Raw genomic sequence first — 17500 nt, forward strand, 5'->3', positions numbered from 1 at the left:
TACACAAACTCTTTCATCACGTTAAGGTACCCTCGGTACACAAACTCTTTCATCACGTTAAGGTACCCCCCATACACAAACTCTTTCATCACGTTAAGGTACCCTCGGTACACAAACTCTTTCATCACGTTAAGGTACCCCCCATACACAAACTCTTTCATCACGTTAAGGTACCCTCCATACACAAACTCTTTCATCACGTTAAGGTACCCCCCATACACAAACTCTTTCATCACGTTAAGGTACCCTCCATACACAAACTCTTTCATCACGTTAAGGTACCCCCGATACACAAACTCTTTCATCACGTTAAGGTACCCTCGATACACAAACTCTTTCATCACGTTAAGGTACCCCCGATACACAAACTCTTTCATCACGTTAAGGTACCCTCGATACACAAACTCTTTCATCACGTTAAGGTACCCCCGATACACAAACTCTTTCACCACGTTAAGGTACCCTCGGTACACAAACTCTTTCACCACGTTAAGGTACCCTCGATACACAAACTCTTTCATCACGTTAAGGTACCCTCCGTACACAAACTCTTTCACCACGTTAAGGTACCCTCCGTACACAAACTCTTTCATCACGTTAAGGTACCCTCCGTACACAAACTCTTTCATCACGTTAAGGTACCCTCCGTACACAAACTCTTTCATCACGTTAAGGTACCCTCCGTACACAAACTCTTTCATCACGTTAAGGTACCCTCCGTACACAAACTCTTTCATCACGTTAAGGTACCCTCCGTACACAAACTCTTTCATCACGTTAAGGTACCCTCCGTACACAAACTCTTTCATCACGTTAAGGTACCCTCCGTACACAAACTCTTTCATCACGTTAAGGTACCCTCCGTACACAAACTCTTTCATCACGTTAAGGTACCCTCCGTACACAAACTCTTTCATCACGTTAAGGTACCCTCCGTACACAAACTCTTTCATCACGTTAAGGTACCCTCCGTACACAAACTCTTTCATCACGTTAAGGTACCCTCCGTACACAAACTCTTTCATCACGTTAAGGTACCCTCCGTACACAAACTCTTTCATCACGTTAAGGTACCCCCCATACACAAACTCTTTCATCACGTTAAGGTACCCTCGATACACAAACTCTTTCATCACGTTAAGGTACCCCCCATACACAAACTCTTTCATCACGTTAAGGTACCCTCGATACACAAACTCTTTCATCACGTTAAGGTACCCTCGGTACACAAACTCTTTCATCACGTTAAGGTACCCTCCGTACACAAACTCTTTCATCACGTTAAGGTACCCTCCATACACAAACTCTTTCATCACGTTAAGGTACCCTCCATACACAAACTCTTTCATCACGTTAAGGTACCCTCGGTACACAAACTCTTTCATCACGTTAAGGTACCCTCCGTACACAAACTCTTTCATCACGTTAAGGTACCCTCGGTACACAAACTCTTTCATCACGTTAAGGTACCCTCCATACACAAACTCTTTCATCACGTTAAGGTACCCTCCATACACAAACTCTTTCATCACGTTAAGGTACCCTCCATACACAAACTCTTTCATCACGTTAAGGTACCCTCCATACACAAACTCTTTCATCACGTTAAGGTACCCTCCATACACAAACTCTTTCATCACGTTAAGGTACCCTCCATACACAAACTCTTTCATCACGTTAAGGTACCCTCGATACACAAACTCTTTCATCACGTTAAGGTACCCTCGGTACACAAACTCTTTCATCACGTTAAGGTACCCTCCGTACACAAACTCTTTCATCACGTTAAGGTACCCTCCATACACAAACTCTTTCATCACGTTAAGGTACCCTCCATACACAAACTCTTTCATCACGTTAAGGTACCCTCCATACACAAACTCTTTCATCACGTTAAGGTACCCTCCATACACAAACTCTTTCATCACGTTAAGGTACCCTCCATACACAAACTCTTTCATCACGTTAAGGTACCCTCCATACACAAACTCTTTCATCACGTTAAGGTACCCTCGGTACACAAACTCTTTCATCACGTTAAGGTATCCTCCACTCTGTTTATGTTCAAATAAGTAAACAAACAAACAAACAAAAAACAATTAAAGAAACAACAGTTGCACTTTACCTTCCCAGCATCTGTTGCATGATGACGTGTTGATCCCCTTGCAAGTGACGTTGCAGAAGACTGCGGTTGCATTCGAGACACATTGGAGGTCTCGCCCGGTTGACCTGCAACACATAGGGAAAAAAATATAATTAAGAAAAGAAATAATAATTTTTAGTAATTAGCTCTGTCTGAAACTCTGAAATTTTACTGTCAATTACAAGAATTTATATATATATATATATATATATATATATATATATATATATATATATATATATATATATATATATATATAATTTTACCGTCAATTACAAGAATATATATATATATATATATATATATATATATATATATATATATATATATATATATATATATATATATATATATATTTTACTGTCAATTACAAGAATTTATATATATAAATTTACTGTCAATTACAAGAATTTATATGTATATATATATATATATATATATATATATATATATATATATATATATATATATATATATATATATATATATATGATGCATGGCAAATTTCATTTTTGAATGATGACAATAATGATAACAATAATAAATAATTGTCCTATCCCTATAACTATTATTAGTAGCAATAAGGTCTTTGAGAATGGTCCATGACACTGGTTAACAGAATTAAAGTCATTGATAACTTCTTGAAGAGAAATTCCGTAGTTTTAAAACTCAAAGGTGGCAGTGGTGAAACCCATTACAATATTGTCATTATTAGGAAATAATATTATTTTTCTGTGGCTGTTTCCAAACCACAGACTTTGAGGAGAAAACTCAATATATTTCTCTCTCTCTCTCTCTCTCTCTCTCTCTCTCTCTCTCTCTCTCTCTCTCTCTCTCTCTCTCTCTCTCTCTCTCTCTCTCTCTCAAAAGTCAAAAGAATTAATCATAAAAGCAATAGTCGTTAAGAAGTGTTTTTTTTCTATATGCCATAAAATTACAAGTTAATTCCTTATCATGATAATTACATTCAATATTTCATCAACACTGACGTCCTACAAACCTTGGCTACTGCTGCTAGGATCACCTCCTTCAGCGTCCCATGCTCCTTCCTTGTGGCGCCTCCCAGGCGAAGTCCCTCTGCCCTGGCCTGCCTTTTCTAGCCCCGCCTTTCCATCAGCGTGGTTTTCATGATCGTGATGGACGTGCTCGTCCTCGTGGCTGTGGTCAGCGTGGCTATTCAGATGCCCACGGCTGGAGGAGCCCTTCGGGGATTGGCCAGAGGAAGACGACGAGTAGGAAGCATGGTCGTTGTTGTCGATGGCCCCTCCTCCTCCTCCTCCTCGCGGCCCCTTGTCGTACTGGCGATGATGGTGGTCATCGTCGTCGTGATTGTGGTCGTGGCTTAAATGGTTGCTGCGCTTGTGCCCTTCGTCTGGATTGTGGTCGTGAGTGACGTGGTCGGAGGCGTGGTGGTCGCCGGTGGGCCCATCCTTCGGTAAGTCGAGACCCAAGCTACGTAAGAGCTTCAGGAGGCCCTCGGGGGTGAGAACGTTGTTGCCATCGCCGTACCGATCGAAAAGTTCACGCAGCTGCGGCAGATCCCTCAAGATCTGGTCGTCTGTGGCGTCCGGGGCGGGGCACGCCATAATCATGCCCTTCGTCAGGAGGATCATCAAAGATAGCTTCAGCGGGAAGGTCGTCATCATCATCGTCGCAGGAGATTCTTAGGACGCGAAGAAGAAAAGGGGATTCTTGTGTGATGCTGAAGAATTTCCAAAAGCAGGTGTGGATGCTGCTGTGGGTGTTGTTATTGTTGTTGTTGTTGTTGTTAGAGAATCGCCTTCTCGACACCGCCTCTCCTCTCCTGCGCCCACAGACAAAAATACACAACCTGTCATATACCTGAAACAAAAAACAAGAATAATAATACTAAGGAAACTATGTATACATGTTTGTAGATTTTAGATGCTTTACCCAACACAAAACGCAATAGTAATATTATAGAACAATATAAAAATCTATACACTATCTATGCATTTCCTATCTAGTTAGCTTATTAATTTTGATGCTATGCACAGAACATCTCAAATAAGACGGAGCACCAATACAAGGGTCGTCTGATGTTTATACACGCAAGACACCGAATAAATACGCAAAAGTTAGAACGACCTGTTCATGGCTAACAATACAGAGGTCTTAAGCGACCATCAAAAGACCCAAAGGGATCTACCCCAGTTTCATGTACTTTTCTCTCTTTCACCCACATTCATTTAAGACTGACTGCAACTCCCCCCCCCCCTCCTCATAATCTCTATCCTCTGTCATCTTTTCTTCACCTTTAATCTCGTAAAAAAAAAAAAAAAAAAAAAAAAAAAAAAAAAAAAAAAAAAAAAAAAAACACACATTTAATGCCTGACCATTAAGAGCTATATACCGTATAACAAGTTTGTTTTCCCTGTTTTTTTTTTCTTTTTTTTTGTGGAAAATTAAAATTGGCGTATGCATTCAAAACCTAAAGGGAGTCACGTTAGTTGGCGATTTCTACGAGAAGCTATATATATATATATATATATATATATATATATATATATATATATATATATATATATATATATATATATATATATATATATATATATATGTATGTATGTATGTATGTATTTATTTATATATATATATATATTATATATATATATATATATATATATATATATATATATATATATATATATATATATATATATATATATAATATACATACATATACACACATTCTTTCCTGTCACGCTGAGCGGCATTGCCAAATGTATGACTACTCGGTATCTCTCTGTTCCTCGGGTAGAGGGGGTACCACGAAAGGTTGTTAAGAATGGAGGATGGGGTGGGAAGGGTTGGATCTGTGTCTGTGAATATCTACCTAAATATCTAGCATTCATTTTTGACTGATCGCGTCCACTAAGCTATAAAGTTTATATAGATGTTATATTTAGATATATATCATATATTGTTACTGAATAATACAGAATGTGGAGATATTATACATCTAAATCCATTACTTTGAACATAAAGGCTGCTACATCCATCGTTCCTATATACAGACTAAATAATCTATCATCAATTATACACCCAGAAGAGAATGACTTTATTTTATCGTTTCAAGTAAAACAATTACTTCTTTTAAAGTCAAAATATCAATTATATTTAAAAGTTGGATGTTGTACTGAGACATGACTAAGTTGAATAGATGATTTCTTGTTGTTAAGTCTTTGGCAAAGTTCCACATTGGCGTCAACCACGCCAGGTGCGACTAAGTTTTCTGATATTTTATACGTACAGTTTCAAAAGGAAATTAACATTCACAAAATTCGAAAGAATTTTCATTTCAATACTTTTTAACCTGTAGTACTTCAATCGGGGTTCAAAATAAATCTACTCTATCAAATATGTTCATGCGAATGTTATTTCTGAAAGTCGAAAATGTGCTTATCAAGAAACTTGTCCAAAGAAGCCCTACGAAAAGGTTAAGGTTCTTGAAGAGATAACATTATATACAGACAATCTCAGCTCTCTCTTACGGTACTTGTACTTCCTAAACTATGCAAAATCAACATTTGAAAAGTAATATTAAAGTATCGATATAAGCGGATTGAAGCATTAGAATAAAAACTTGTGCACACTCCATGAATCGTGATACTTGATGAAGACAGTAATTTTTAGTCTGGAAATTCTGTGAGATTACCAATAATGTATCCATGCATGATGTTTATTTAACAGCAGTAAGGTAATATATCAAAATGGAGAGGCAGCTGTGATTGAATTTATCTTTAGGACATGACAGTGGTTTTATTTATTTGAAACGTATACTTAGAATTTATTATTATTATTATTAGCAGCTGCACTATAACCCAAGTTGAAATAGTAGGACGCTATCAGACCAAGGGCTCCAACAGGGGAAAATAGCCCAGTGTGGAAAAGAGGCAAGGAAAAAAAACTACCAGAGAGTAACGAACTATTAAATAAAATATTTTAAGAACAGTAACATTAAAATAGACCTTTCATATATAAACTATAATAAAAAGACAAGAACAAGAGAAATAATATAGAGTAGTGTGCCCAAGTGTACCCTCTATCGCAAGATAAGTTTCCTTGAAAATTAAATCAACACATTTAAACGAGAAAAAAAAAACGGACATTCCAATGAGGGAGAAGTAACACTTGACGTAAATAACACGTTTAAATGAGAGAAAAAACGGACATTCCAAAGAGAGAGAAGTAACACTTGACGTAAATAACACGTTTAAATGAGAGAAAAAAAAACGGACATTCCAATGAGAGAGAAGTAACACTTGACGTAAATAACACGTTTAAATGAGAGAGAAAAAAACGGACATTCCAATGAGAGAGAAGTAACACTTGACGTAAATAACACGTTTAAATGAGAGAAAAAACGGACATTCCAAAGAGAGAGAAGTAACACTTGACGTAAATAACACATTTAAACGAGAAAAAAAAACGGACATTCCAATGAGGGAGAAGTAACACTTGACGTAAATAACACGTTTAAATGAGAGAAAAAACGGACATTCCAAAGAGAGAGAAGTAACACTTGACGTAAATAACACGTTTAAATGAGAGAAAAAAAAACGGACATTCCAATGAGAGAGAAGTAACACTTGACGTAAATAACACGTTTAAATGAGAGAGAAAAAAACGGACATTCCAATGAGAGAGAAGTAACACTTGACGTAAATAACACGTTTAAATGAGAGAAAAAACGGACATTCCAAAGAGAGAGAAGTAACACTTGACGTAAATAACACATTTAAACGAGAAAAAAAAAACGGACATTCCAATGAGGGAGAAGTAACACTTGACGTAAATAACACGTTTAAATGAGAGAAAAAACGGACATTCCAAAGAGAGAGAAGTAACACTTGACGTAAATAACACGTTTAAATGAGAGAAAAAAAAACGGACATTCCAATGAGAGAGAAGTAACACTTGACGTAAATAACACGTTTAAATGAGAGAGAAAAAAACGGACATTCCAATGAGGGAGAAGTAACACTTGACGTAAATAACACGTTTAAATGAGAGAGAAAAAAAACGGACATTCCAATGAGGGAGAAGTAACACTTGACGTAAATAACACGTTTAAATGAGAGAGAAAAAAACGGACATTCCAATGAGAGAGAAGTAACACTTGACGTAAATAACACGTTTAAATGAGAGAGAAAAAAACGGACATTCCAATGAGAGAGAAGTAACACTTGACGTAAATAACACGTTTAAATGAGAGAGAAAAAAACGGACATTCCAATGAGAGAGAAGTAACACTTGACGTAAATAACACGTTTAAACGAGAGAGAAAAAAACGGACATTCCAATGAGAGAGAAGTAACACTTGACGTAAATAACACGTTTAAACGAGAGAGAAAAAAACGGACATTCCAATGAGAGAGAAGTAACACTTGACGTAAATAACACGTTTAAACGAGAGAGAAAAAAACGGACATTCCAATGAGAGAGAAGTAACACTTGACGTAAATAACACGTTTAAACGAGAGAGAAAAAAACGGACATTCCAATGAGAGAGAAGTAACACTTGACGTAAATAACACGTTTAAACGAGAGAGAAAAAAACGGACATTCCAATGAGAGAGAAGTAACACTTGACGTAAATAACACGTTTAAATGAGAGAGAAAAAAACGGACATTCCAATGAGAGAGAAGTAACACTTGACGTAAATAACACGTTTAAATGAGAGAGAAAAAAACGGACATTCCAATGAGAGAGAAGTAACACTTGACGTAAATAACACGTTTAAATGAGAGAGAAAAAAACGGACATTCCAATGAGAGAGAAGTAACACTTGACGTAAATAACACGTTTAAACGAGAGAAAAAAAACGGACATTCCAATGAGAGAGAAGTAACACTTGACGTAAATAACACGTTTAAACGAGAGAAAAAAAACGGACATTCCAATGAGAGGAGAGAGAAGTAACACTTGACGTAAATAACACGTTTAAACGAGAGAAAAAAACGGACATTCCAATGAGGGAGAAGTAACACTTGACGTAAATAACACGTTTAAATGAGAGAGAAAAAAACGGACATTCCAATGAGAGAGAAGTAACACTTGACGTAAATAACACGTTTAAATGAGAGAGAAAAAAACGGACATTCCAATGAGAGAGAAGTAACACTTGAAGTAAATAACACGTTTAAATGAGAGAGAAAAAAACGGACATTCCAATGAGAGAGAAGTAACACTTGACGTAAATAACACGTTTAAATGAGAGAGAAAAAAACGGACATTCCAATGAGAGAGAAGTAACACTTGACGTAAATAACACGTTTAAATGAGAGAGAAAAAAACGGACATTCCAATGAGAGAGAAGTAACACTTGACGTAAATAACACGTTTAAATGAGAGAGAAAAAAACGGACATTCCAATGAGAGAGAAGTAACACTTGACGTAAATAACACGTTTAAATGAGAGAGAAAAAAACGGACATTCCAATGAGAGAGAAGTAACACTTGACGTAAATAACACGTTTAAATGAGAGAGAAAAAAACGGACATTCCAATGAGAGAGAAGCAACACTTGACGTAAATAACACGTTTAAATGAGAGAAAAAAACGGACATTCCAATGAGAGAGAAGCAACACTTGACGTAAATAACACGTTTAAATGAGAGAAAAAAACGGACATTCCAATGAGAGAGAAGCAACACTTGACGTAAATAACACGTTTAAACGAGAGAAAAAAAACGGACATTCCAATGAGAGAGAAGCAACACTTGACGTAAATAACACGTTTAAACGAGAGAAAAAAAACGGACATTCCAATGAGAGAGAAGCAACACTTGACGTAAATAACACGTTTAAATGAGAGAAAAAAAACGGACATTCCAATGAGAGAGAAGTAACACTTGACGTAAATAACACGTTTAAATGAGAAAAAAACGGACATTCCAATGAGAGAGAAGTAACACTTGACGTAAATGACACGTTTAAATGAGAGAAAAAAACGGACATTCCAATGAGAGAGAAGTAACACTTGACGTAAATAACACATTTAAATGAGAGAGAAAAAACGGACATTCCAATGAGAGAGAAGTAACACTTGACGTAAATAACACGTTTAGATGAGAGAAAAAAACGGACATTCCAATGAGGGAGAAGTAACACTTGACGTAAATAACACGTTTAGATGAGAGAAAAAAACGGACATTCCAATGAGGGAGAAGTAACACTTGACGTAAATAACACGTTTAGATGAGAGAAAAAAACGGACATTCCAATGAGGGAGAAGTAACACTTGACGTAAATAACACGTTTAAATGAGAGAGAAAAAAAACGGACATTCCAATGAGAGAGAAGTAACACTTGACGTAAATAACACGTTTAAATGAGAGAGAAAAAACGGACATTCCAATGAGAGAGAAGTAACACTTGACGTAAATAACACGTTTAAATGAGAGAGAAAAAAACGGACATTCCAATGAGAGAGAAGTAACACTTGACGTAAATAACACGTTTAAATGAGAGAGAAAAAAACGGACATTCCAATGAGGGAGAAGTAACACTTGACGTAAATAACACGTTTAAATGAGAGAGAAAAAAACGGACATTCCAATGAGAGAGAAGTAACACTTGACGTAAATAACACGTTTAAATGAGAGAAAAAACGGACATTCCAATGAGAGAGAAGTAACACTTGACGTAAATAACACGTTTAAATGAGAGAGAAAAAACGGACATTCCAATGAGAGAGAAGTAACACTTGACGTAAATAACACGTTTAGATGAGAAAAAACGGACATTCCAATGAGAGAGAAGTAACACTTGACGTAAATAACACGTTTAGATGAGAAAAAAAACGGACATTCCAATGAGAGAGAAGTAACACTTGACGTAAATAACACGTTTAAATGAGAAAAAAACGGACATTCCAATGAGAGAGAAGTAACACTTGACGTAAATAACACGTTTAAATGAGAGAAAAAAACGGACATTCCAATGAGAGAGAAGTAACACTTGACGTAAATAACACGTTTAAATGAGAGAAAAAAAACGGACATTCCAATGAGAGAGAAGTAACACTTGACGTAAATAACACGTTTAAATGAGAGAAAAAAAACAGACATTCCAATGAGAGAGAAGTAACACTTGACGTAAATAACACGTTTAAATGAGAGAGAAAAAAACGGACATTCCAATGAGAGAGAAGTAACACTTGACGTAAATAACACGTTTAAATGAGAGAGAAAAAAACGGACATTCCAATGAGAGAGAAGCAACACTTGACGTAAATAACACGTTTAAATGAGAGAAAAAACCGGACATTCCAATGAGAGAGAAGGAACACTTGACGTAAATAACACGTTTAGATGAGAGAAAAAAACGGACATTCCAATGAGGGAGAAGTAACACTTGACGTAAATAACACGTTTAAATGAGAGAAAAAAACGGACATTCCAATGAGAGAGAAGTAACACTTGACGTAAATAACACGTTTAAATGAGAGAGAAAAAAACGGACATTCCAATGAGAGAGAAGTAACACTTGACGTAAATAACACGTTTAAATGAGAGAGAAAAAAACGGACATTCCAATGAGAGAGAAGTAACACTTGACGTAAATAACACGTTTAAATGAGAGAGAAAAAAACGGACGTTCCAATGAGAGAGAGGTAACACTTGACGTAAACACTTGGTTAAAAGTCGTATCTTATGGAGCAAGAACTGCCAAGTTTCCCACAAACAAATCAAGATTGTTTCATAGTTTTATGGCTGTAGCCTTATCCTATACTTAGCACTAAGATTAAAGTATCAAAAAAAGGAATAAAATTTACAATAAAAATACCAGTACATTTCAGTTCTGATCATATAAGCAAAAAATTAATTGAACTTTTTTTTTCTTTTTCCAAAATACTGCAAAGACCAGGATTCACCAAAATGCACACAAAAAGCCACATTAATTTTGCAATCACATAAGCTATAACTATCAGCTAGTGTAAGATATATGCCATTTGCAAGTAAAAATTTATCAACCTAAAAACTGCACCGCTCAATCAGGAAATATTTTATCACATATAAGATTATTTTAGTATTTATCAACCTGAATACTGCACTGCTCAATCAGGAAATATTTTATCACATATAAGAGTATTTTTCTAATTTATCAACCTCAAAACTGCACAGCTCAATCAGGAAATATTTTATCACATATGAGTATTTTCGTAATTTATCAACCTGAAAACTGTACTCCATCAGGAAATATTTTATCACATATAAGAGTATTTTTCTAATTTATCAACCTCAAAACTGCAAAGCTCAATCAGGAACTATTTTATCACATATAAGAGTATTTTAGTATTTATCAACCTGAATATTGCACTCCTCAATCAGGAAATATTCTATGACATATAAGAGTATTTTTCTAATTTATCAACCTCAAAACTGCCCAGCTCAATCAGGAAATATTTTATCACATATAAGAGTATTTTTCTAATTTATCAACCTCAAAACTGCACAGCTCAATCAGGAAATATTTTATCACATAAAAGAGTATTTTAGTAATTTATCAACCTGAATAATGGAAATTATATTACCATATATAAGAGTAATATTATTTGTCTAAAGAGCTCTACTCATATAAAAGGTTAAAGTAGGGTACATCCTAGTGCTGATAAGGATGTCAAGAATAAGCCTTCTAAATTGTTCCTCTCGCTGAAGTTGTAAATTGTGACGTTAAAAAACGTCATTTCCCCTTCGTATTGCTATGGTTTGAATAACCCCCTTTTATCATGGAATTAGCAGGTTTTCGCTAAAAAAAGGAAGTAAAAAATAGCTCATTCAAATCAGACCTAAAAAAGTTGATACACGTGGCATCGTACCACCTCTGAGTCATATATATATATATATATATATATATATATATATATATATATATATATATATATATATATATATATATACACACACTCATATACATATATATACATAAACACACACACACACACACACACACACATATATATATATATATATATATATATATATATATATATATATATATATATATATATATATATATATATGACTCAGCCGGTACTACGCCACATGTTGCCACCTACATTAGCATTTGAATTACGAGCTCTTTCACACACACACACACACATATATATATATATATATATATATATATATATATATATATATATATATATATATATATATACGGTACTACGCCACATATTGCCCCTTATGTTGGCATTTGATGTAAGTGTTCTTATATATAAATAAATAAATAAATACAAATATATATATATATATATATATATATATATATATATATATATATATATACAGATATAAAATTTCTAAATGACGATGTTAAAATTCTTTGGTCTTGAAGCTTAACCAAATATTCGGTCCGAAAAATTAGACTAAAATCTATGTAATTTAAAATAATTTCACTAGTTATGAAGAAATTATATCTCATTTACTAACCACATGTGAAGGTATTTGTTGACCCAACGTCAAAACTCTTAGTAATAAAATTCTTAAAATTTTTGAACATTTTTGAACGTTCATCTTAAATTCTATAATTTCAAATAATTATCATTCTCTCTTCAGAGGCCGTTTTCATTTTAAAATTGAAGGAAATATATATATATATATATATATATATATATATATATATATATATATATATATATATATATATATATAAAAGAGAGAGAGAGAGAGAGAGAGAGAGAGAGAGAGAGAGAGAGAGAGAGAGAGAGAGAGAGAGAGAGAGAGAGAGAGAGAGAATGTCAAATGTATAAATAATGAAAAAACAATTTCGACAGTTAAATATCAGTGCTTCATAAATCGCCACAAACCAACAGTTCGAATCATTTCCTCCATTGAATAAAAACATGAATCTCAGACGGGAAAAAGAGCTAAAGACAGGGAATATTAGGGTCGGAATAGTTGGAGGAAGAGAAAAGACAGGGAGGAGAGGCCCAGACAGGGCATTTCCGTCTCTTACGAGCCGAGCCATAAGTAATTATACAGGTGGGCGGTTGGGAGGGTGGAAGATTGTGGGAGGGGGCAGAAGGCGGAAAGGGAAATGGGAGGGAAATCCTGAGGGTTGAAGAAGCAGCCAAAATGTATATTAAAAGAGCACCTGTGTGAGCACACTCCCTTCTGTGTGTACAAATCACAAGTGTGTCAGCCCCACCATAAGTGGTGTGGACCACTCGCGTCCCTATACACCTACATTCCGTCTTCATCGTCGAGATCATGATCATATCCCAGATGATAATATATATATATATATATATATATATATATATATATATATATATATATATATATATATATATATATATATATATATATATATATATATATATATATATATTCTATACGTGTTTATATTATATAGATTCATATGATTATTAATCTCTCTCTCTCTCTCTCTCTCTCTATCTCTCTTTTATATATACATATACTGTATATACACACCCGCACACACACACATATATATATATATATATATATATATATATATATATATATATATATACATGTACACACACACGCACATATACACATATGTATATATACATATATATATGCATATATATATATATATATATATATATATATATATATATATATATATATATATATATATATATATAGAGAGAGAGAGAGAGAGAGAGAGAGAGAGAGAGAGAGAGAGAGAGAGAGAGAGAGAGAGAGAGAGAGATTATATTAATAATCATAAATCTATATAATATAAACACGTATACAATAAATATGTATATATATATATATATATACATATATATATATATATATATATATATATATATATATATATATATATATATATATATTTATATATATATATATATATATATATATATATATATATATATATATATATATATATATATATATATATATATATAAATCTGAAAATACGAAAAATCTTGAAAATCAGTAAGAGCACTCATATAATCATAAAAATTAACCGGTACATTCCAGTAGCAAATACTTCCTGATAGCTGTCGTATACTACTGTATATAACTATAAAGGTGGGCAGACATTGCACACGAGACGCAACGTAAGAGTCGAAAGAATATCCTGTTTCGACGGCATATCTTTGGTTGGAATCCTATTATAAGATAGACCTAGATGTCTTCATAAAGGGGAGGATAATACCCAGGCAATGAAGGTCAGAAAATATCCAAGGGTCAGTCACTATTATACGGTAAAATGAAGAAAAGCAAGGTCTAACAATGTTAAAGGTAATGGTAATATAACGAGATATAGAATTCTGTGAAACCATGTTAAATTATCCACCGTATTTAGCGCAGTCAATGCATCTTGTAAAATGGATTGCATGCATTGCTTATGGTTTTTTGCAGTGTTGCTTCGGCCCTTAGATATTCTTGCTTTATACCCTTCTTTAATCTTCTCTTTTAGAAGAATCTTTTAACTGTTAAGTTATGTCTAGAGAAACTGAAGGAAGAAAATACTTTTTTGTTGATTATCGAGATCTTCCAAGTTTTATATTGATTTTCTCACATATATAGACAATACATACAATGCATACATATTCACACACACACACATATAAATATATATAGATATATATATATATATATATATATATATATATATATATATATATATATATATATATAAACTTAATTGTCTTAATTACAAAACTAAATTAATGACAACTCCACATACACGTTTATATGTTTACAAAACTCAAAGAACATATGACGTAAATACTAAAAGATAGCATTCATCCCAAGTTCGAAGTCTGTGAAAGTTGGCAAACTCAATCCAACAAATGGCTGGCTTCAGGAAAATGATAGAATGAAATCTCTCTCTCTCTCTCTTTATATATATATATATATATATATATATATATATATATATATATATATATATATATATATATATATATATATATATATATATATATATATATATATATATATATATATATATATATATACCGGTTTCGTATTTAATTCATCTAGAGGATTCATTAAGTATTTTACTTTTTCTTTGTGGGTTGTTGCACTTGGGCATCAAGTGTCCCTGTGAATTTTATGTGTATGTATGTATGTATGTATGTATGTATGTATGTATGTATGCATGATGTAAATGTTTCCTCCCACAACCGTAATAAGATCGTTGTTTTTATGTATATATCTATAAAATATTTAAGGAACCAAAGTTCCATTAAGTTTAGAGCAACGAAGCTCATCATACGCGACCTCTAACTAGGGTACAGGGTGTAACCAAGGTTGAATTGCAGTACATAGCCTTTGCAAGTTTAAATTCAAGGTCATGTTAGTTTGGTCACTATGGTGATAGTTGTGCCCTCGTTGAATCACATGGATATTTTTCCTATTAAAAATCTCTCACTAGCAAGAATAAAAGTATTGGTAGGAAAAATAATTTCAAGGCAAGCATCTTTTAGCAAAGCAGAATATTTCAAAATAAAAATATTTGGTAATAAGAAAAGATTCCAGTCGATTAAACAGAATTAGCATAATAAAAACATTGCCAAGGACAGAAGGGTTAATTAATAACATTAGGTAATAAAAATTCAATATAAAAGATCCTGTAAGAAAAAATGACAGGATACAAACATCGGCAAGGAAAAAGGCCAATATTAAAACAATGGCAAGAAAATGTTACAAAATAAAAATACAGGCGGGGAAAAATATAAAAATGAAAAAATTAGCCAGAGAAAATAAGCAAAGTATAACTATAGGCAATGAAAAAATATGGTAAGAAGAATAAAACCATTAAAATGCAAAGTACAAAAAAAAAAAAAAAAAAAAAAAAAAAAAAAAAAAATCTGACACCCACAATCGAAGTTTGAAATACTCCATACTTTGCCCAAATCATTCCTATTGTGCTAGTAATACAACTACTAGCATCCGTGAGTGGGTGTCACACACTAGGGAGCAAGGTCTATAGAAGACCTTGCTTGGGACAATATAGTCCGTTTCTTAATGTTGATAGCAACAGGGTTCGGGTAAATAAAAGCCCCGATTTATATAAATGTTACAGCAGCTAACATCATACGATTTGCGTATTCAATAACGCTGAAATAACACATAACATAAAAAGAGAAAAAAAATATATACTATTTTGCCTTTATGTGTACGGACTTTCATTACGATTTGTACATAAGATACCAACGGTTAATAATAATAATAATAATAATAATAATAATAATAAGAAGAAGAAGAAGAAGAAGAAGAAGAAGAAGAAGAAGAAGAAGAAGAAGAAGAAGAAGAAAAATACAGGTTCAGGTTTCGCATAAAAAAAAAAAAAAAAAAAAAAAAAAAAAAAAAAAAAAAAAAAAAAACATCGCAGTCCATAACAGACACTGTTGCCATAGGGTACAGTTCCGGTTAAAATCACCATTTTATCATTATGAACGAGATAAAGTAGGGGATACTATATACAGTACGTTCTTTTAGTGCACCGTGATAAAAATACGTATTTTTTTTTATAATTATTACGTCATCAGTCTCCTTGCAAATGAAACCACTGAATCATTTCTTTCTTGTCTTATTTTCTCCCGTAAGTCAGTGTTCCCTGCTTTCTGTTTGCAGCCGAGTTCAAACTCGAACATGTGCCATGAGGCCATTACCTTAAATAACCTGCGTTTTAACCAAGATTACCTTAAAACGTTTTCCAATTTCCTTAAATTTTAAGCTAGTAAAACCACATTTACCTTCGAATTACCTTGAAACCACGAAAATTACCTCAAACTATGGTAATAACCCTAAAAGTTTAAAACCCGGGTTCAAACTTTGAAGATACCTAATTCTATGCCTCTATGGAATACCGTCGGCTGAATTAGAATATATGGCACTGCCGTAAATGCGGAGTGAAGAGAAAAGAATATTTACTAAGGGAAAACTCCCATGGGAGAATCTTCCTGTTAAAATTAGCTATCAATATTCAGAGAAAAATATCTTCCCCGAAGAGTTACTTCCTACCTTTGACCTCGCGTGTCTTAAGGGAAAAGGATTTCACGGTTTTTTCGAAGATTGCCACGTCAGCAGTGGGAGGCTTCCGAAACTGACTGTGACTTATAGTTGGTAACTAAATAAACATATACACAAACAAATACCTACACACACACATACACACACACACACACACACACACACACACACACATATATATATATATATATATATATATATATATATATATATAGTGTGTGTGTGTGCGTACATGTGAATAAAATTAAGTATTAATTGAAATAATAACATTAAAAAGTGAAATTGATTAACAGTCATTTGTCGACAAATAGAAGAGTTGGAAGACCCAGGCCTACATGCCTGAGGACTATGAAA

The 17500-nt window shown here is 33.5% G+C and overlaps 2 protein-coding genes across 5 annotated transcripts in view; one reads left to right on the forward strand and one right to left on the reverse strand.

Annotated features, from left to right (window-relative positions):
* Positions 1-17500, reverse strand: part of LOC137634768 (zinc transporter ZIP6-like) — a 136430-nt gene that overhangs the window by 88073 nt on the left and 30857 nt on the right. For all 3 annotated transcript variants that reach the window (XM_068367297.1, XM_068367295.1, XM_068367296.1), the window contains exons 2-3: positions 3144-3985; positions 2126-2229 (exon numbers count right to left, since the gene is read on the reverse strand). In XM_068367297.1, the coding sequence (XP_068223398.1) occupies positions 2126-2229; positions 3144-3792 (753 nt within the window). In that variant the 5' untranslated portion in view covers positions 3793-3985. The remainder of the gene's footprint in view (positions 1-2125; positions 2230-3143; positions 3986-17500) is intronic.
* The window catches only part of LOC137634769 (proton-coupled zinc antiporter SLC30A2-like), a 138909-nt gene that overhangs the window by 31181 nt on the left and 90228 nt on the right, over positions 1-17500 (forward strand). The gene's annotated exons all lie outside the window — the stretch shown is intronic.

Source organism: Palaemon carinicauda, chromosome 45 (genome assembly GCF_036898095.1).
Source record: "Palaemon carinicauda isolate YSFRI2023 chromosome 45, ASM3689809v2, whole genome shotgun sequence".
Lineage (NCBI taxonomy): Eukaryota > Metazoa > Arthropoda > Malacostraca > Decapoda > Palaemonidae > Palaemon > Palaemon carinicauda.